This window comes from Choloepus didactylus, chromosome 1 (genome assembly GCF_015220235.1).
Source record: "Choloepus didactylus isolate mChoDid1 chromosome 1, mChoDid1.pri, whole genome shotgun sequence".
In the NCBI taxonomy this organism is placed as follows: Eukaryota; Metazoa; Chordata; class Mammalia; order Pilosa; family Megalonychidae; genus Choloepus; species Choloepus didactylus.
Window position 1 is genome coordinate 10,904,201 of NC_051307.1, and position 22,866 is coordinate 10,927,066.

At 43.8% G+C, this 22,866-nt stretch overlaps 1 protein-coding gene across 3 annotated transcripts in view; it reads left to right on the forward strand.

Annotated features, from left to right (window-relative positions):
* HLCS (holocarboxylase synthetase) overlaps positions 1–22,866 on the forward strand; it is a 231,186-nt gene that overhangs the window by 49,066 nt on the left and 159,254 nt on the right. For all 3 annotated transcript variants that reach the window (XM_037831637.1, XM_037831645.1, XM_037831654.1), the window contains one exon: positions 2,777–2,959. In XM_037831637.1, the coding sequence (XP_037687565.1) occupies positions 2,777–2,959 (183 nt within the window). The remainder of the gene's footprint in view (positions 1–2,776; positions 2,960–22,866) is intronic.

Consider the following 22,866-nt stretch of genomic DNA (forward strand, 5'->3'; position numbering starts at 1 on the left):
CTTCAGATAAATTTCTCTTATCTTTTTCTCTGCAAGTATGACAACTGTTGTAATTGCACAGTTTCAGAAAATCCACTTGAAAACCTGACTTCCTAGAACCATATTTCAGTTTTGAATAGCAAATTTTACCACTCCTGCCTGCAGACTTGTCCTAGAAAATTGATTTGGCACCGTTGTGATCCATTTCTCTAAGTTACATAGCATATTTGCTTGCTGCACCATTTAAATTGACTCCTTTACTATCATAAAATCCGATACTGCAGTGCATTGCCCTAGGAGAGAAAGGCAATATGAGGCAGCTTCAAAAATCGGATTCAGAGGATTAGAATGTCATTTTTGACTTTAAATGACTTCCAGCCTCTGTGACAGGGTCAACTGTTTTTTCCTCAGGCCTATGCCACTGACATACCTCCTTGAGACCAACCAATAAATGTTATCACAGGCTGGTTAGTTTCCTCTTTCCCTGCTCAGTTTCATAGTCTTCATCTTTGTAGTAAATCTAGTAATGATGTAACTCAATATGAGGAGGCAAAACATAAGGCAAAACGCAGCTGCACGGTAGGTGGTGGTATCACAGCCAAGCAAGCTGTGTATTTTATGCCTTTACCATTGATAAGAATAAAGCAAAAGAGGAAGTGATTTTAGACTTGCTGTACACAAGGGAAAATTTAAGGCCTGGTATTAATGCTGATATTTGAAGATCAGATGCTCAAGGAGTTCAGTGTGAACTTGTCCAACTTGTCTCTAAAATGGATTTTAAAAAAAAAATCCGTGTTCCTGTTTTACTTAGCATATGGCAGAAGTGCTATGCAAATTTTGCTTTTGTGGCTGACTTTTTCAACCGCAACACTATTGAAAAAGTGGGTAATTGGGCTGGATAATTCTTGGTTGTGGGGTCTGTCCTGTGCACTGTGGGATGTATAGCAGTATCCCTGGTCTCTGTCTGTGAGATGCCAGTAACATTTCCCCTCCACCCCGCCCAAGTGTGTCAACCAAAAAGTATTTCCAAACATTGCCAAATGTGTCCTGGGAGCAAAATTGCCCAGGGCTGAGAACCACTGTTGTATAACATTCTTTTACAATTAGCTGTGAGTTTTGGTCCAGTTAAAAGTCTTATATTTAGAAGAGGCCAAGTTAGGTTGCTATGGTAACAGCATCACGAGAGAGGAAGAGCCATTTGGCAGACAGCACGGAGGACTGGGGCCCCAGATCCACCTGCTCACTCCGCTGTGCAGTTCCGTTCCCGCCGATGGCGAGTGCCTGACCAGAGGAGGCCTCTTTCCTTGATTCCATTGTAGAAACACATCACCTGGAAACCAGACAGTTAGCAAAAGCAACTTCACTCCAGTGGTTGTCCTTTTCCTTGTCCCCTCGACCTCCGGAGACCTGCCCGTGGGTCTGTCATTCATTTGCCTCCTCTGCATCTCTCACATGCGAAAGTGATCTCAGTGCATTAACTGCATGTGCTTCTTGAATATTCTGTGTCGGCACCAAGTCCAGTGAGCCCATGTGCTTTCAATTACGCTTCTCCTGGGCTCCCTTTTTATTTCTGCCAGCTATAAGGAGGGCTGCTCCTGTGAGTTAAGCGTCACTCCTTGACATGCTGACGTCCAGGCCAGCACTGCCGCTGTCCTCTTGGGCACACACTTAGGGTCAGCGTCTGTGGTAGAAGATGACGCCTTAAAGAGTTCCACTTTTCTGCCTCCTCCAGGGCTGTTTAGGGGACAGGTTTGCCCACTGCACCTCGGCCGCCCAGCTGTAGCTCGGGGATGGCGTTGGACAGTGCTCTACAAACCTTTCCGGATTGGCCTGAACTTCAGCATTTGGACCTAATGCAGTGTATTTGACTTTCTAAGGCTTAGGTAGAAGTTGAGAGATTTTTAATTGCCTGAAGGTTAAAACATCCTGATGCTTCTATAACATCAAGGAAGGGGACTCTGCGTACACTGGAAACCCATGGCTTACTCCTGGCAAAAGCAAAATGAAGCAAACAGGCTTCGGTTGCTTTTCTGATATCCTACTTTCCGGTACCCTCGAGACCCTAACACCCAATTAAGTTCTGATCTCAAGGGAGCAAGATGTTCTAGTAAGATCCTTCACACCAAGGCACAGATGGTAGATGAAGTTCTGCTGGCGGGGTTATTTTAATGTTAACTGCAGAACAAAGCCTTGAGATAAATAACACAAAGTTTTCAATGCTAAAATCTGATTGGGGGAGGAAGTGGGATGGGGGAGTGGGCTGGCCTTTCTAGTGCCCCCAAACCCCACTCCATTTATTTAAATTCCTGCAAACACTTAAAATGATGCTAAGGCCACTCTCTTCCTAAGTATTATTCCAAGTATTATTTAATGGGTAGAATGGAAGTTTCAAGCATGACTTGTGGTGCCTCCCTGAGTTCATTAGTGTCTTTAACTGGGCTCTCAGCATAACTATATTTCTAAATATTTTTGTCATAGAATAAGTTAAGTGACTTGCCCAAGGTCGCACAACTAAATTAATGATACAAGTTAGAATGTGGGAAGCGTTTGATTACTAACCAGTGCCTTTCCCACCGAGGCCTCACCGTCTGACAGCTTCGATTTTAATAGGTGCGTTTGAATCTTTTATTGCTTGTCATCAGTTTCCAGATATTCAGGTTCGAAGTTTATATTCTTTTATATGCTGTTGAGAATTAGAAGGTTTCATGTTCAGGTGTGCAAAAAAACTGGTAAAGAAACTTTCTCTGGATGTCTTTAAGTGCCTGTGAGTTTTACAGAGTGGGTCTTTCACCCTTAGGTGCATTTAGAACTGCCTCCCAGCTCCTCGATGGTACAAACACAAGAAGATTTTGATTTGCTTAAATCAAGCAACTGTAGAAGATACGAAGTCCTCAGAGAGATCCTGACCACCCTCGGCCTAAGTTGTGAGATGAAACCGGCTCCCACCTTAACGCCTCTTCACCTGCTGCCTGCCGCGGAGGTGAGTGTGGGGTCTCCTCGGGGAAGAAATCTCGTGGGCAGATCGCTTCTTTCTTAACGCTGCATTTCAGCCACTAAGTTTCTATTTCGACTTTGGATTGTATAACTCACTTTTGCGGTGTTTGCAAGGGGGGAAGAGAAGACCGTTGGAGTTCAGAAGGTGTTAAATCTTAAGGTTCTGGCCTTTTCTACTTTAGGGGAGAGAGTCACCGTTTTATGCATGAAGAGTGTCTTTGGAAACCAAAATGAATTCATTTGATTTTAAAAATATTCGTTTTGATTTGTGCCTCCCTCAGCGAATTTTCGGGTGGGAAAACCACGACTTTTGGTTCATTTGTGATGTCTGCCGTCTTATGGCAAGGGGGCTCACAATTTCAGTTCCTACCTGACTGAGGTGTCCAAGATGGAATGCCCAAGGAGCCAAGAACTGTTTTCAGGAATTCTCCTGGCTGTTTGCCAGCTTTTGATGGCTGTGGCTGATAACTAGTTTTGGGCCGAGTGCCAGATCCTCCAGGTGTGTCTTCTAAGCCCCGTGCTTTGCCTGTCAGTTTTGTCAATTTCTTACTGATTGTGGCAAAGTATTTTGTAGGTCTGTGTTCATTGTTTTTCTGACACAGGCTACTTTGTGAGTTTAGTGACATAACTATGCCGTTTCAGCAAATACCTAAGAGTCAGTTGACTAAATACCAAATTTACCTCTTGAAAAGAACAATTTACACCCACCCCAACAATTTTGAAAGAGGAGGCGTTGTCCTTTGGGATATACTCTGTTCCTTGACAAACTTAGTTTTCTGAGGAGAGCAGAACTGTCAACAATCTGGATACGATGTATTCACTTGGAGAAGGCATTCAAATCTGAGATCATTTAGGATTAGGACACTTTATAGAATTATTGGAGGACTAGATGAATTAATATATGTGAAAGTTTGGTATAAACTGTTACTTAAATAATAGTGCCGTTGTTGTTGAGAAGTCTAACGAGTTAACGTGTACGATGTACCAATCCTTGTCTAAAAAGACACAGGTGATGTATTTAATTTTAAAAATCACCAGTACCGCAATAGGTGCTTTTTTTTTTCTTATAAGAAATGTTCTTTGATTACATTTTTCATTACACGGTTTTTAGCCGGTTTGCTCTGTGTTTAATGAGGCTCTTGGGAATTAATGATCTGATTTTCATTTGCGCCTTCATCTCAGAAACTCAGCGCTCCGTGTCAGTTTGCTCTGTTTTATGTGTCAGTTAACAGAAGGACAAGCATCACCAACCTCAGTCTTGTGACTTGGAGAAGTATCAAAATAAGGCCAGTGCCCAGGGCTTCAACTCTTCTAGACAAACCACTGCAGCCCTCTCACCTTGGAGGTGTGGGGCAGAGCGGGCAGGGCAGGGGTTCGGCCTATTGGGGAAATGTGACGGTCACTGTTCTTGACCTTCCCCTTCTTCCTTTGCTGAGGCCTGGATGCTGGGGGCTGGGAATGTGAGGGAGGGCCAGAGATGCGGGGAGGCTGCTGGCCCATGCAGACAGGGAAAGAAACGGGCTGGGTCTCGCCCCGGAGAGCTGCCTGACTCTCCTGGGAGTTCTGACCGTGCTGGTTTTGGGACTTTGACTCTTGATTTTTGGACATAGCAGTGGAGAGGAAAGAGTGAGCACAGAGTCCTGGTCCTCTTGGCTTTTCCGGTGTATTCTTTAAGACAGACATAACCTGAAATACCCAAGCAGAGGCTTTGTAGTGCATGTCTGCTTATACTAAAATGCACAACACATGCTTGATATTTTGTCCTACCAGCTCTTTAAACTGCCTCGGATTGACACATGATACATTTTCTCCTATTGATTGGTTATTCCCTTTCACAAACCAGGGAATGAAATGCTTGCACGAGATTCAAGCAAATCTTTGCTCTATATGTACATCCCAAACACTGCCAACCTAACAGACTCCTTGTTACATAACAACCTTGGAGAAGAGTAATTTTCAGAACTGTTCATTTCTCATCTGGGGCCCTCCATTCAGCCTTTTTGATCTTCTTGGACACCTATGCTGGGAACGACTTTTTCTCCCGGTTGCTAATCTATGACTGAATTTGGTTTTGCTTTGGGATCCCCAGGAATGGAGTGAATGTGTCTGTATAGTTGTTGTATTAGTTAGGGTTCTTTGTGGAAACAGAACCAACAGGAGATACCTGTAAATGTGAGATTTTATAAAAGTGCCTAACGCAACTGTGAAGATGCATGAGTTCAAATTCTGCAGGGCAGGCAGCAAACTGGCAACTCCAATGAAGGTGTTTGATGAGCTCCCCAGGAGAGGCTGGCTGATAAAGGAGTGAAAGTTCTCTCTCTTCTCCCTTAAGTCTTCAACTGATTGGAAAACATGCCCTTCATTGATGTAATCAGCCACAGATACCCTCAAATGACTGATGATTTAATAAACCAGCCTTCTGGTTTACTAACCAGCCACGAATGTCCTTGCAGTAATGGTTAGGCCAGTGCTTGCTTGACCAGACACCTGGGCACCATCATCTGGCCACGTTGACACATGAACCCAATTATCACAGTTGTTTTCTGTATTCACATTTCTTATTGTTTTTTAAATCCTCAGAGAAGATGTTGAATCGGCCGTAGGCAATGTGAGAATCCTGGGTTTGATTATGTTTTCCTGGAATAGAAGTTCTCTGAAGCGTTATTGCGTAAATTAATGTGAAGATGGACCCTCCGCAACTGTGGGTCGGGTGATTCCTCGTGCCCTCTCCCCCGATGCGGCGGCTAAGACATCTCCGGTCGCCTCCGGATTGTGCCGGTGGCTCCATATTTATAGATCAGGACAGCAGAGACTGGGGACAGTCATTCGGCAGTGCTTTCTCTGTGGTTTTCTTTCCTGCGGCCCTTCGCAGTGGCCCTGGCTGAGCTGCTAGCGTTCATTATGCAGCGAGGATCTTGGCGTCCGGTCTTCGGTCGCGCAGCACCTGCCCTGGGGTGGGCCACGCGGACCTGCCCGCTCCGCTCCCGCTCCCGGGAGATGCGCCGCGCGCGGGCACCACGGCTCTCCCGCCGCTAGGGGGCGCTGCAGAGCTAGGCTGCTGCCCGCGGAGCCGTAGGCGGTGAAGCGTTTCTTCTGCGATTTAATTTTTCCCTCTGTATCTGAATCAGTGATTTAGTTGTATGATTTAATAGTTTTCCATTATATTGGTGGCTCTTCCTTTTGGGTCTGTAGAAATTGTTTAAATGTCATGGCAATAATATTCATCTTTCATTCAACATTTGCTGTGCACTAGGCACTGTCACAGGAAAGAACGACATAGTTAAGAACAAAATAAATACACTAGTTACCTAAATAGTTTTATTGCTTTCCAGCAGCGCTGATTCTGTGTGTTTGCCTTGACACTTGCTCTTTATAGCAAATAGCACCGAAGATTTATCAAGCCATGATGTAAATGGAAAAGAAGAGCACAGCGGACCAAGTAGGAAAAAAACATGTTTGCCAGGGATGTGTTCTGGGAACTTCACTGGTGACATACACGTGATAGTGTGTGATTGCCGCTATAAAATCTAGTCACGTCTGATTTCATGAGTGCCACTTGCGCAAGAGGATAGCAAGGCTCTCCTGAGCCCATCACATTTAATCCAGCCTGCTTCAGTAGGGTGACGATATGAGAAAACTTCAGACACACTCACATGTGGGTACCACACATGCGTGTCCATAGGAAAAAGACTGGAAGGAAATAGAGAGTATATAGGGTATATATCTGGGGGGTGGCATTAGTGTGATTTTAATAATAATTTTCAACTCTCTGAATTTTCCAAACTTTCTCTGATGAACATATTTCTTTTACAGTCAGCAAAACCTAAAACCTAAAACTTAAAAAAAACAGAAATTACTGAATGTCTCTGGCCTTTGAATGTGAAAACTTAACTATTAAAAGGCAAGGAATTTCCTTTAGATATTGATGCCTTATTTAATATTTGACATGTATGTTAATTATTTGAAAATGTTTTGCTGTCAGTAAATCACTTTACTGTGGCAAATGATCTGTTTCAACTACGACTTTTAGGTTCAACTGGGGACTCTCGAGTCAGCGTGAGGCCCCCAGTGTCTGAGCTCTGCCCTCTCTTCTGTGGGTGAAAGGTATTACTGTTCATAATTCTGGCACCTCTAGCCTGACTTGGATATACCAGTTTCTTGACAGAACCCTTGAACTATTTCTGAAAGAACACTGCATGCATGCTGCTATCTGGGTGGTGAGCTCTTTAAAATAATCGACTGTGTTGCCGTGCTGCTTGCAGTCAGGGTTCTGTGGAGTCGGATTCCTTCAGGGCAGCTGATGAATCTTTCTCCATGGGTGGGTGACAGGAGGTGAGCAGGAATACACCTTCACTCTGCGTGAGCTTGTGCGACGCTGATTTTGTAGGGAAAAAACACCATCTTTCCCTTGCAGAACTTGAAGTCCAATTAAGAAGCTAACCATGCCCCCTCTCCCCCTCCACACTCCCCTGGATTCCATCTCTCTATTTATTTCTACCAGATGAGTGGCAAAAAGGAAGAGTCACAAGGGCCACGGGGGTTTGTGCCCAAGGGGCAGCTGGCGGATCTGTTCGGGCCCTGACTGGTGATCTGTGCCTGCAGATGGAGCGGGCAGTGCCCCTTCGCCCGCAGGACCCGCCTGCCCCTACCAGCCCCGCTCAGGCCAGAAGGAAGGGGCCTGGGTTTGCAGACCCTTTGGAAAGGTTGGCAGCGCTGGTCTCGACGACGGCAGCCTCTGGCTGTGCCTCTTTGACTGGGCATCTCTGCTCAGGATTGGGGAAGCAAGAAATTCTTTCCCAAACAACAAAGCTTGGGATTCTTAAGCATCCGTTGTGGCTGGAAGCTAATTAGGAGTTGGCAAGCTGGGTCCTGGAGACAGGCCGGGGTGCTGCAGGACTTCTGGGAGGGGGCCTCGGGTTACCTTGCCCTGGGATCCAGATGCGACCCTAACGAGAAGTGACAACTGGGTTTGTTATGAAAGTAGCTGGGTAGAAAGCACTGTTTTGCGTGTTCGTGTGTGCATTTAATTTTGGTGGTGTGAGAGTTGTGGGATGGATAATGTATGCTTGAAAATTAATAACTAAAATGAAATTATAACTTTTCATTTTGATTCAACCCAAAGTTATTCACTGTGAAACTTTTTTTTTTCCCCAAAGGCCAGTATTGTTGGTACGGTAGTTTTGCTATTTGCAAACATATCAAAAAACACCTAAGTGTAGTCCCTTCTACTCAGTTTTGTTTTTTTTTTTTAATTTTATTGTGGTAATATATATATACAACACAGGATTTCCGGGAATTACTTTCTGATGTTGGTTTCCTTATGAAGAAACTTAGTCTAAGTCATACCATGTGATTCTTAGTCCTCTTTCTCTAACTGACCACTCATTTAGCAAATCCATGTGTGCCTACCAAGTGTAGGACACTGCAGAAGTTTCTGGAAAACAGCAGATACTTTCTCATTTGGGGGACTTGCTTTCTAGTTAGCAAGTGCTCTCACATGCCTCAGTTGGATCTCACAGTGGCCCTGTTAGGAAGGCAAAGGAGGGAACTGATTTATAGAGCAGCAAAGAGGCTTGTTGATTTTTCTAATGAGTTAGAGTTTTCCAATTAAAAAAGTAGAAAACCTTCACTTGCCATCTTTTAGCGTGGTCTTTGGCATGAAATCCTTCCCCTTCCCCCACCTTTAAGCCCAGGTCTGAATCCTGAATGTTCAGCGAGAGAAACTTCTAGCGTGGCTCTAAAGTACAGTTTAAAAAATAATTTTTAGAAATCCAAATTAGAGAGAAACTCAGAATTCCAGGTGTGCCCTGAATAGCTTTTGACATGTGGCTGACGTGGTGTTTTGGTGGATATTTTACAATAAGCACCCACTAAAGAGCAGCTGGCAGATTAAAGCAAACATTTAAAAGCTTTTATAGCTGTGAACGTTTTTAAGGGTTTTTCATATACCTCTTTCTCTCCTTTTCTCCCTTCACCCTTCAACTAAACTGGAAATTTTTTGTTCGTTTTAACTGACTTCCTGTTATCAAACATAATACCCGTGGCAAAGGTGACGTGATGAGTTTTGACATTGAAATGCAAAGGAAATAATACTTGGGGTATTTTCCTTAGCTCCCTTTATTTGATTTTATTTGGGGAGGAGGGGGGTAGGCTTTTAAGCTACTGTACATCCTGTATTTTTTATTTGAGTCTTGTTTCCACAAGAATGTTTCAAGCAGCTCCTGAAGAGTAAATACCTCTTGGTTAAAACCAAGGTAGAGACTGAGAATAAGCTTGTGGGAAATATTGACGGGCAGCTTTTGCTGTTTTCCACTTTTAATTGGCTTTTAAATCTGGGTGTCTCTGTTGCAGCTTTCACTCTCTGATCCGGGGAAGGGGTAATTAGGCCTCCAAGCTGGAGCAAGCATCTTCCTTGGAAGTTTCCTTCTTGGGGATACTGCCCTATCTAGGAAAGTTGATTTTATTTCCCTGGACTACTTATTATCTATATCTGCTGCCTACTGCCTATACAGTCACAGACTTGTGGATGGGAAACAGGCTCTTTTGGAGTAAAAAAATCCTCTAAGACCAAATGCTTTTTGTCTTGTACCCCAGCTCCGTAATGGCTGCCATGTGTGAGTAGGGATGGACGATGGCAAAATCTCCTGGGGAGGTCAGGTGAGGCTGTCTCTAGGACGCCTCGGAACGTTCTTAGGTGCAGATTTTTGTCTCTCAAGTCCAGAAAATCATCCTAGGGAATAAGCCCTACATGATCAAGAGGCCCCGTGTGAGCAGGCGAAGAACCGAGACCCAGGATAAGAGGTGGGCACGGCAGAGAAGCGTCCGCCGTGGCAGGGAAGCGGTGTGGGCCTGGCTTTCGTCGACGTGGAGCACACAGTGTCAGTACAGGGATGTCTGGGTTGGAGCCATTTGATAAACGTCCTGCTTCAGTTTTGAGGATGTGAATTATCGTTGGCGAAAGCATTTTGTTTCCATCCAGGCTAATCATCTGAGAATGTTGCTTAGAGACTTGCACTGTCTTGGAAATATGTTCATAGCATTTTGGGATTTCCAAATCGACAGGCAATTTGTGGAACTGATGGCGGTTAACCCTCCGTTTCCCTTGCCGAGTGGAAAGGGTGGAGGCAGAGTGACATTCCGCAGCGAGAGGGTGTCAGTGCAAGTCAGGGGGATTTGTGTGGCTTCCTCCAGAAAGCAGGCCAGCGTGGTGGCAGGGAAATGCAGCGGGTTAGCCTGTCTGTCCGTCCATCGGTCACTTTCTCTTGGAGGTAAGAAGGGAATGCTAATTGCTTTCTTGGTTTTGTTGCTGTATTGTTTCCTGTGGTTTCCCGTGGTAGACATATCTGTTCAGATATCACTCCGGCGAGGTTGTGCACGACATCTGACCTGTCCCAGGTACCGTGTTTCTTGTACAGTTCCACATCATCATGCTGTTTGCGTTGTGGGCATTTTTCTCTCTTACAGTGTTTTCAGGCTTTGATTTAATAATGCGCTCAGTGCTGGAAATATTGGAGTTCAGGGACATAATTTAGGTCCTTTCTGATTATTGGAGAGGATATCCTCAAACAGTTCTAGAGGTCAGACCCTGTTATTAATTGATGAACTTGGGCTTCAAATGAAAACAACTCAGCATTTTTAGAATATTTGTTTTAATCCATATGTTTTAGTGGCATTTGAGTCTTTTCAATTTCAGCCATAGACTGAAGCCTGTGGCTTTTCTTTTTTTCCTTTTTCTAAATTTTTGTATGTCTGCTTGACCTAAAAATGTTATAAGAAAATGTTATAAGATTGCCTAAATAGAACCTGCCTCTGTGGTGAGGTCTTTTCCCCATTAAATCTCTGAGAGTAAGAGAAGACTTCAATAAGAATATCTGGAGATTTCTGCTAAAAAGGAAGTGTATTTTCCCACTGACACATAGTGACTTACAACATACTTTTGTTGTGGAGGAGTGTGCTTTTTGTGTGTACATTTCGTGTGCATGTCTGAGTGTGGGGGATGAGGGCTGTAGGTGAAGGAAAGGGTTACTGCAGCCCCACGTTCTTGCACCTTCAAGACTTGAGTTCAAATTCTAAATGGATCTTCCGCCAAAGTGGCCTGGCGCTGACCTTCCACCAGTTCGACAAGGTTGCCGGACTCCAAGCAGGTGCACTGCCAGTCACCTGCTGGACAGAACCACAGACCACAAGTCTTTCCTGAAGACTGAACGCTGAAAACTTTCTGTTTAAACGTACTTGTTGTCTGCAGACAAAGTAAAAGTCTGCAAAATTAAAATTAAAATTAAAAAAAATACGCTTCTACAAAAACTTGCCGCAGTTTGCATAGCAGAACACTTGGGAAGCTTTTTTCTTCTCTTTGAGCAAAAGTGAGCGCTACGTCCAGTAGCTCTTGGAGGGGAATTGAATGATGGCATCATCCAGCCCCTTCCCATTTTTCATCTGTACTTTGTACATAAGGACATACAGCTTTAAAAGGAAACATTAAACAGTGGTTTCATAAATTAAAAAGGGGTAGGGGTGCATATCGAGATTTTTTCTGCCTGGGATCACCTAAATTATTACACTGCAGATTTCTGTAGGCAATTTTGGATAGACGTGATGATTTAAGGTTTTCTGCAGCCTTTTAGTCCATAAAGATCCGTAATTTTGAAGGTTCTGCCCTTTGTGTGTATTTAGGTATGATGTATCATATTGACCAAATGAGTTTGCCAGAGAAAGTGCTTTTTAAAGGACAGAACACTGTCACAAAAATGCTCATTTCCAAATCCTTCCCTCGTCCTTCAGGAGGAAGGTAGACAAGATGACTTTTCTCATCTCCCCCGGGACCCTGTTGGGGGGATGCTGGTACCGGCAAAGCAAATAGACTAAAAAAATTAAAAAAAAATTTTTTTTTTAACTTTTTAAGCAGTTTCTTTGAATGCATCACTTTCTAAGAATCTGTGATTATCACCATTTTCATCTTCACACTGGATGAACAATTTGAAATGATACCTCTTCATAGTTTGTTTAATCACAATGAGAGAAAGTTCTGCTTTCTGTTTCATTTTATTCATTTCAGTCTGTTTCTGAAATTAATTTTACTTTTCAGAATTATCAATCCAATATATATATGTATAGCAGCCTCAAGTTTACAAACAGGGTGTGTTTTGGAAGTCTGTGGGCTAAATTGGCTGTTTAGAAACTCAGACCCCGTCACTGATGACAGTTGGGCTTTCTCAGCAGCCCACGAGTGTTCTCACGCTTTGTAATGCAGTTACACCACAGAATGTTTCTCTTAGAGCTCAGCCACCATCTTACGGTGCCGTTTCTCTGTTGGATTCTGCTCGAAGGACCAAGGACGTGGTGGGAACACACTGCCAACCTGTTTCTACTTCTCTGTTATTTAACTCAGGATTTAAAGCTATATTTTAGTCTTTCTTCAAAAAACAGTCATGTTGGGCATCTAGTAATACTTAGTATGTATATATGTACCTGTGGGGAATTAATGAATTTCCATTGATAGGTTAAGAAAACATGTTTTTCCTTTTGAAGTAACCGTTCAACAGTACACACAAGTAAAAGAAAACATTTTATAGAAAATTTCAAATATATCAAATTTGAAGTAGCCAGAATAATGCAGTGAAGTCCCATGTAGCATCACTCCTCTTGGTAATTGTCAATTTAGGGCCAGTCTCATTTCTTCTCTTCCTGCTCTCTCCTCCTCCTGTCTTGTTTTGAAGCACATCCCAGAAGTTGTATCAGATCTCTCACCTGTAGATATTTTAGTGTGTGTCTCTCAAAGATAAGATCTCTTTGTAAAAACATAACCACAATAACACGACTGCACCTGACATAAAACAATGATTCTTTCATATACTCTCATACAGTGTTAGCATTCTGGTTTCCAGTTAGCCAGATTTAAAGATGGGCTGTATTCTCTACGCATTATCTGTAAGCCTCTTGGACCCATTGTAAAACAATGGCAAGAAGGAAGTAACTAGATATAAGCTGTTATAACTTTTTTGGGGAGGTGACCTGGAAAGCTGATCTCTGGGACTCCTTGAATGCCTCATCTTAGCCCCTCTCTAAGGCCCTTCTGAAAACGGCAGCAAATAGCCAGCTGTGAAACAGCTCTGCACATTGAAACACGGGCGCTGCGTCCCAACATTTGCCCTTTCAGAAGTGGACATGAGTTCCTCGTATTTCCTCCTGCATGACAAGTCCTGGGTTGCTTTGGCTGGGGTGTTTTGTTTTTTAAATGCAGTTTATTTGATATGTAGTCACATACCATACAGTCATCCAAAGTGTACAATCTGTTGTTCACGGTACCATCATATAGTTGTGCATTCATCACTACAGTCAATTTTTTGAACACTTTCATTACTCCAAAAGATAAAAATAAGAATAAGAATAAAAATAAAAGTAAAAAAGAACACCCCAAACATTTCCGACTCCTTTCCCCCCCATTCATTTACTTTTTGTCTACCTTTTTTCTACTCATCTGTCCATACAGTGGCCAAAGGGAGTGTGAGTGATCAGGTTTTCACAATCGCACGGTCACACTGTGTAAGCTACATAGTTATATGATCTGTACGTCTTCAAGAATCAAGGATACTGGAGTGCAGTTCAGCAGTTTCGGGTATTTAGCAGGGGCGGTTTTGATTTTTGCTCCGTATGCTTTTGGTTGGGGTTGATGTTTAGCCTTTGACCCAGCCACTTTATTACAATAAACAGTTTGTTGATGAGAACAGCTGCCCGGCAGATTGCTTCCAGATTGTTCTCTTATGGCTGAAGACAGAACACATCCCACGGAGAAGTCTGCTTGAAGCTTATGGCTTCTGCTTCTCGCGACTGCCTTTGAAGCCGACTGTCAGCCTCTGAACATTTTTCTATTTATATCTAGTGAAACGGTGTGAATCTGTGGGACTAGAAATCAGGCCTCACCTATAACCGTGAATATTTTACTTTATTTTTCTAATGAATGGTGGCAGGATTCTCTGAAGTTTCTGCCATATGGAGCAATTTCTTATATTACAGCAAAAATTCCCAGCCTTTGGTTTATGGAAATTAGTGTACCATGTGGTACTGTGTAGGAAAGTAGACAGAACGTGCTTTATTTTGTACAGGAATTCATGCTCCATGGCTATTTAAAGGTTTTCTACAGAATTAAGGAATAAGATCCCTTTCAAATGAAGGTAAATTTTACTACCTTGTGACTCAGGCCCTTTTAAAATAACATCTCATTTGTTTTTTTCCCCGCTTCTGAATGATAGTGCTCCACGTTTTTGTTTTTGTTTTTTTTAAATGCAAGAGACAGGTAATCTAATGATTTGGCAACTTACGGGAACCAAAGGCACACCTTAATTTGGAATTTTGCTGCACCCCTCCTCCCCCCTTACCTGGAATGGCCTGTCTCCTTCATTAAGAAGGGAAAATCAGAGCTTTTGGCATCGGAGCCAACACTTTTCACTAAACTGGCCACCAGGGCCTGCTGTCAGAATGCTGCGGCTGAGCTCACCTCCCTAGAGACAAGTTTACTTTTTCTACAACCAGTAAATTTCCTTAAGCTACCAATCCTGGTTTCAAAACTCAGGTCTCACGGTTCAGGCTGCAGTCACCACGCGTGCCTAGGGCCAGATCCCTTCCCGCCAGGCATTACGGGGGCCCTGACCAGAGTTCAGGACCTCCGCTTAAGGCTTGCGTGATTTTCATTCGGTGCCAGTGAAGTTGTTACTAATACATGAACTCCACGTGTACTGAAAAACCTTGCGAAGTGCTCTGGGGTCTGAACTCAGCGACGGTGTGTCCTGTGTTTGGACCGTCCCCCGTCCGGGCTTCCGGAGGAATCCTTGTTTTTTCAGGGAAGTGCTCTTGCCCGGGAAATGGCCTCAGTTGTCCTGCCCAAATGTGGGCACGTGCAGTGGGGTGGCAGCACTCGCCACCGACGACGCTGTGAGATGCCGACCAGGTATCTTTTGCTGTTGTTTGGTTTTTTGATTTTTACAAAAGCCACATTTTTGCAGATTCCAGGATCAACAGCAGAACAAAAATTCACAGTAAACATCGGAGCCGGCAGCGGCCCTAGAGGGAGCTTCGGGAATAACTCCCTCGTTTCTCCCCAATTTTTTATTTTGAAGAAATTAAAACCTAAGGAAAGGCTAAAGAATCATACTGAAACCCCAGATTTACCACTGGTTGACATTTTACCACGTTTTCTTGATAGAAGATGCATGTTAATGCATGGAGCTCATTGTAAGTTATTTCTGAGACAGTGAGGCTTTGGCATTTTTGCTTGTAGGAGTTGGCAGGAGAGAGTGGTGCTAGTTTCCACGTGGGTTACTTGTGTTGTTTATTTGAAGTAAAACCAGTAACCTACTGGTTTGTAATGGTTCTGGATGGCTGGTCATCACCCTCCCAGGGGTGGGGGAACGGTGAACCTGTGTGTAAAAAGCACATACATGGAAGTTTCTTAATAGTAACATATTTTAAAAGTTTTAAACTAGATCACATAAAAGTAATCTTATAACCAGGGGATACGAGGACCAGTAGTTGATCTTTTATGCCCAACAAAGGAATGTGCCCTCCTGATCTGGGAGGATTCCACCGATGACATATTGTGGATATGTGGGATCTAAAGCTTTTCTTTCCGTTTCCTGACTCAAGTATTATGACTTGGAACCTTAGATCTGGTCACTTCCATGGGGATTTCTTGGAAACTAAGTACTGTTCAAGTGCTGTGGTTGTATTATTTATGTGAATATCTGTGTACCTGATGAAACTGTGATACACGATCATTTGAAGGCAAGGGCAGTACATTGTTAATCTTTGTGTTCCTTCTCCAGTATATCCATGTATCCCTTTGCCTATGGTAGGCATTTAGTAAGTACGTTTCTTTTGAACGCTTAAAATCATTTTGGCTTTCCCCGCTGATGTACTTTGAAACACTTCTCCTCTCCCATCCCTGTGACCTTGGGGGACAGGCCAGCAGTAAACGCTGCTCCCCCCCAACTCGGAGCAGCTGTCCGATGGAATCTAGCTCTCTGTCACCCCTTGCTCAGGTATAGCGGGAATTCTATAAACAGCCGGGTTCAGCATTTAAAAAGAATGAGCTCTCCATGTGGCTGAGGAAAACTGGCAAGATGGAGATGGAAAAAGTTGGAATAATTTTGTCTGTTATCAGAGGTGCTTTCCAGTTTAGAAGCAGTATGAAGTATGAACTGGCCAGTCAGCTGGTCCTTCCCTAAATGAGTAGCAAGTACTCACTGCAGTGTAGACAGCACCATCTACTTTGCTCATATTCAGGTCTGCGCTTTTCCTTGCATGCTTAGGATGAGGTCTACACCCTATGCTCCCCAACCCACCCCCATCTCTGTGTTCTTCTCTGAATTTTACATTGTGTCATGGGGACATCCAGTTGAATACACAAACCTTTGCTCAAATTAGAGGACCACAGGAGAAAACTTTTGGCTTTCTCTCTGACGTCCATCCATCTCATTCTGGGACCGCCACTCTCTTTTCAGGTGACATGTCGGTGTTAATAGTGGAATCCTAGAGACAGTGTTACAAATTTAACTGAATTGAACATCTGAGACTAGAAGATGCTTGAATGCTTAAGTGGAAGGGGGTGTTCTAGTCTCCTCATTTTAAAATTGAGGAAACAGAGGCCGAGAACGGCCAGTGGTTGGCACAGCCTCACAGCCGGGCGGTAGCAGAGCTGATCTGACCCCATGCCCGGCCTCCTGCCTCCACGAGCAGCACTCGAGAGCACCAGGCCCGGCTGGCAGATGGCAAGCATATACTAGAGGAAAGGGGCCTTGTGACATACCGAGAAGCAGACCCATGGCATGGGCTCTGGCCCTGCCTTTCAGCATCATGGAGGAAGAGGTAGTGTTGGGGTGCATGTCTGCGAGTGTGTTTGCACATGCGTGTGCATATGCATGCATGTGTGTGTGTGTGTGCATGTTAGCCAGGAAGTGCTACCTAAAGGCAGGTTGGGTGGGGCTGTCCTGCAGGTGCTTCTCTGGCCCCTGGGCTCACACCTGAGAGTTTTCTTGGCTTTCCGCCCCCGCGTCCCCTGCTCTGTCAGAAGCCTGTGTGTCGCAGGCTTAATGAAGGCCCCCGAGACTCCTGGCTGTGGACCCCCAATCCACGTGCCCCATCAGTGGAAGCAGAAGCAGGGGTTGCGCTTTGGACTCATAAAGCCTCCCTTTTCTTTCAGGGCACTCCCATTGCTTTCTCCTTGGCTTCTGCACTTACAGGATAGATTTCACCTCTTAAATGAGCCAGTTTGGCCCAGCGGAGGTGTGATGCCTGTAAAACCAGCCTTGTTAGACACGACTTAGTCATTGCCTCCGTTTTACTGCTCCACCCAAGCCTTTTGTGGTCTTCACTGGTTGGCAGGTAACAACAACAAAAAATAAAATGCAGTAAACACCCAGCCATTCAGAGTCTGAGCCTAAGCTGTGCCTCTCTGTGATCAAAGGAATAACAGACATTTACCAAACGTTTACTGTGGGCACTGGGGATCCAGAAATGACAGTAATGAGGTCAGCCCTCGAGGAACTCGTTTTCTTAGGATTTCGATATCTGAGTGCATAGACAGCAAGTCCTTGGGTGGTGCAGAATTACCGTTTCAGCTTTGGTCTATCAGGATGGGAAGAAATTCGCATTGTCGCAGGGACCCAAGTCAGACTGGGCTGCGGGGTTGGCGTGCGGAAAGGAGCGAGCCCACTCAGTCAGCACCTAGTGGCTTTTTTGTTCTCTTTAGCAGGTGTTCTGGCTGCTCCGTGTTTCTTCCCCATCCCCAGATTACCTCCTGCCCTTGTCTGTCCTTCCTGGGGGCCTGGCCCTTTAGCACTGGCTGCTCTTGGCTGCTGGGTGGCACTTGCAGGTGGTGAGACAGGCGGGGGGCACCAGGGGTGATTTATTATTTTTTTAATTTAATTTTATTGAGATTGTTCACATGCCATACAATTATCCAGAGATCCAAAGTGCATAATCAGTTGCCCACGGTACCATCATACAGCTGTGCATCCATCACCACAATTAATTTTTTCTGAATTTTCAGAACATTTTCATTACTGCAGAAAAGAAATAAAAACAAAAAAAGAAAACTCAATTCCTCCCCTACCCCTAAACTCCCCCCTCCATTATTGACTCATAGTTTTGGTATAGTACATTTGTTACTGTTGATGAAAGAATGTTAAAATACTACTAACTGTGGTACATAGTTTGTGATAGGTATATTTTTTCCCTATGTACCCCTCTGTTATTAACTTGTCGTTACAGTGTCATACATTTGTTCTAGTTCATGAGAGAGATTTCTAATAGTTGTACAGTTAACTATAGGCATTGTCCACCACAAGATTCACTGTTTTATGCATTCCCATCTTTTAACCTCCAACTTTCCTTCTGGTGACATACATGACTCTGAGTTTCCCTTTTCCACTACATTCACATACAATTCAGCACTGTTAGTTATTCTCACAATAACGTGCTACCATCACCTCTGTCCACTTCCAAACATTTAAGTTCAACCTAGTTGAACATTCTGCTCATAATAAGCAACCACTCCCCATTCTTTAGCCTCGTTCTATATCCTGGTAACTTATATTTCATGTCTGTGTGTTTACACATTATAATTAGTTCATATCAGTGAGACCCTGCAATATTTGTCCTTATGTGTCTGACTTATTTCACCCAATGTAGTGCCCTGAAGGTTTCTTCATCAACCCATTTTTTAAGATGGTTTTGTTCACACACCATATTCCATCCTAAGTAAGCAATCGATGGTTCCCTGTATAGTTACATATTTATGTATTCAGCACCATCACCACTGTCTGTATAAGGACATCTCCATTTCTTCCACAAAGAATGAGGAAGAGTCAAAGAAGGCAGAGAGGCAAAAGAAAAACAAAAAGAAAGAAAAAAAAAAACATGGCAGCTAAAAAGCAATGAAAGGAAAGATAGAATTATACTAGAGTAGAATAAAAGAGTCAGACAGCATCACCAATGCCAAGAGTCCCATACCCCTCCCTTATGTCCCCCTCTTATAGGCATTTGGCTTTGATATATTGCCTTTGTTAAATTAAAGGAAGCATAATACAATATTTCTGTTAACTGTAGTCTCTAGTTTGCATTGATTGTATTTTTTCCCCAATACCACCCTATTTTTAACACCTTGCAAGGTTGACATTCATTCGTTCTCCCTCATGTAAAAACATATTTGTACATTTATCACAATTGTTGAGCACTCTAGGTTTCACTGAGTTATAGAGTCCCAGTCTTTATCTTTCCTCTTTCCTTCTGGTGTCCCACATGCTCCTAACCTTCCTCTTTCAACCGTACTCACAGTCATCTTTGTTCAGTGTACTTACATTGCTGTGCTACCATCACCCAAAATTGTTCCAAACCTCTCACTCCTGTCTTTTCCTATCTGTCGGCAGTGCTCCCTTTAGTGTTTCCTGTAGAGCAGGTATCTTGTTCACAAGCTCTGTCATTCTCTGTTTGTCAGAGAATATTTTCTGATATGTTTGAAGGACAGTTTTGCTGGATATAGGATTCTTGGTTGGTGGTTTTTCTCTTTCAGTATCTTGAAGATATCACACCACTTCCTTCTTGCCTCCATGGTTTCTAATGAGAAATCCACACATAGTCTTATCAAGCTTCCTTTGTATATGATGGATCACTTCTCTCTTGCTGCTTTCAGGACTCTCTCTTTGTCTTTGGCATTTGATAATCTGATTACTAAGTGTCTTAGCTTAGGTCTATTCAGATCTATTCTGTTTGGAGTACGCTGCGCTTCTTGGATCTGTAATTTTATGTCTTTTATGAGAGATGGGAAATTTTCATTGATTATTTCATCTATTATTGCTTCTGCCCCCTTTCCCTTCTTTTCTTCTTCTGGGACACCTATGACACATACATTCGTGCACTTCATGTTGTCATTCGGTTCCCTGAGACATTGCTCATATTTTCCCGTTCTTTTCCCTATCTATTCTTTTGTGTGTAGGATTTCAGGTGTCTTGTTCTCCATTCCTGAGTGTTTTCTTCTGCCTCTTGAGATCTGCTGTTGTATGTCTCCATTGTGTTTTTCATCTCTTGTATTGTGCCTTTCATTTCTATGGATTATGCCAGTTATTTTTTCAAACTTTCAATTTCTACCTTATGTTTGCCCAGTGTTTTCTTTATAGCCTTCATCTCTTTTGTTATATCTTCCCTGAACTCGTTGATTTGGTTTTTGATTTGATTTAGCATATTTCTTTGAAAGTCTTTAATAGATTGTTTCATTAAAGTGAAACAATATCTCAACTGTATCTTGATTGAGGTGTAGGTTTGTTTCTTTGACTGAGCCGCATCTTCATTTTTCCTAGTGTAGATTGTAGTTTTCTCTTGTCTAGGCATCTGGTTTCCTTGGTTACCCCAATCAGATTTTCCCAGACCAGCACGGGTTCAGGTATGAGAATGGGGTTATATTCAGGTATATTCAGGGTGTGTCTTAGAGGAATGACAGTGTTTCCTGTGAGGTCTCCAGTCACTGTGCTTTTCCTAACCTGCCCAGCAGGTGGTGCCTGTCACCCTGTCACTCCCAACTGGTATAAGGAGGTGTGGTCCCTTCGGTTTCTGTTTTGGCTGTTTTGCCCCAGGCTCTGGGGTCTGGTTCTGAAGGGAAAGCTAGGCCCCACCTCCTTATTCTTAGGAAAGATACAACCCCTGGGGAGTTATCACCTGCATTTGAATTGTCTCTCTGACTCTGTTATCTGCACCTCTGTCTGGGTCAGAACGCTGCAAACTGAAAATGGCTGTGGCTCTCTCCTCTGAGCCCCTCAGGTTGAGAGACATAAAAAGGGACAGAAAGCCCCCTTTTGGAGCCAGTACACAGACCCCCAGTTTCACTGGTCAGCCAGGGGTAACATCTGGTCTTCTGGGCTCCCCCTCCTGGGACAGCAGAGTCTTCTAGTTCTTTAAGGTCAGTCATCACTGAAAGCCTCGGTCTGCTTGTTAGGGGTTTACAGCTTGTGTTCAGCAGTTCACTTTGTTAATTAAAATCCCAGTTGGAGCTCAGCTGAGCTATATTCGCTCACTCAGAGGTGCTGCTTTCTGCCACAGTGAGGTTTTGCAGCTGAGCCTGCTGTGGGGGGAGGGGCTCTTGGCACAGTTCTGCAGCTTTTACTTACAGATTCTGTGCTTGTAGATCTCAGGCTGTTCCAGTTTGCTAATGCTGCCGGAATGCAAAACACCAGAAATAGGTAGGCTTTTATAAAAGGGGGTTTATTTGGTTACACAGTTCCAGTCTTAAGGCCATAAAGGGTCTGTCAACAAAGGGTACCTTCACTGGAGAAAGGGCATTGACATCTGGAAAACCTCTGTTAGCTGGGAAGGAACATGGCTGTTGTCTGCTCCCAGGTTGTGTTTCAAAATGGCATTCTCCAAAGTGTCTGCATCAGCTTCCAACAGCTGTCTTCAAAATGTCTGTCTCAGCTCCAGCTCCCTATGAGCTCCTTCTGTCTGAGCTTATATGGTGCTCAAATAAACTAAACAAGGCCCATGCTGAATGGGCAGGGCCATGCCTCCATGGAAATTGTCCAATCAGAGTTATCACCTATAGTTGGGTGGGTCACATCTCCATGGACACTGAACCAATAGGTTCGAACCCAATCCACACCCATACACCTGCCTGCACAAGAATGCATTAAAGAATATGGCTTTTTCTGGGGGACATAAATATACAAACCGGCACACAGGCATTCCTCCCAATCCGGGTTAGTGTACGATGTGTGGACCATCACAGTGTCCCCCATCAGTTATTCCAAATTATTTACTAGTTGTTCTGGTTGTTCATTGTTCATTAGTTGTTCCAGGGGACTGACTAAATTCTGCTCCTCTCTATGATGCCATCTTGCCCCTCTCTTGACAGGGGTGGTTTTTTTCCCCCTCTGCCTGCCTCCTCCTTACAGTCCCTGTTAGTGACTGGGGCTCTGTCCTCTGGCCCCTGTCTGTTAGTCCCAGGTGCTTCACCTTCCCTTGCTCTGTGATTCTCCTGTCTCTGCCCACACCCCTGAGAATGGTCCTTTGGTTAAGCCTTTCTGAATCTGCCACCTCTTTTCTGCTGAAATCTACATGGTGAGTTCATCTGTTACTCTTCTGTGATAAACGGGGTTCCTTGGTGAAAATGGCCCCCCAAAGGCTTGCCCAAGTAGACACAGTTAGTTAATGGTATAGCCAAGATTCAGACTCAAGTTTCTTTTACCAAACTTTCTATTCCTCTTTTCTACCACCCTTCTCTGTCCCTCCCACACTCCACATACCTCCAAGCCACACCCATGGATTTTATCTCTATTTCATAATTGCATATTATGTTGAGTCTATATCTTTCTTTGTTGGTACAGTCAGAATTTTGAATACAGTAAATAGGCATTTCCTTTTTGCTGCATTTTGGATTAGGTCCTTCTGCTGAGGATGGTTGTGTGGTGGTTTGGAGCTACATACCCAGAAACACATGTTCTTAAACTTAATCCATTCCTGTGGACGCAAAATCATTGTAAATAGGGCATTTTGATGAGGTTACTTCAGTTGGGGTGTGGCCCAACTTAATCAGGATGGGTCTTAGTCCTATTTTTGGAGTCGTTTATAAGAGAATGAAATTCAGGCAGCGAGAGAAAGCCACAGAGGGAGCAGCCAAAGGTGAATGTTAGTGGAACCCAGAAGACAAGGGAGGGGCCAGGAGAGGCCAACATGTTCACTGCCATGTGACAGAAGAGCCCAGAATCAAGGATCCCCTGCAGCCAACCCCAGAATAGCAGTCTTTGGGAAGAAAGCATTGCCGTGATGATGCCTTGGTTTGGTTTTCTTGTAGCCTCAAAACTGTGAGCCAATAAATTCCCATTGTTTAAGCCAGTCCATTGCATGGGATTTGTT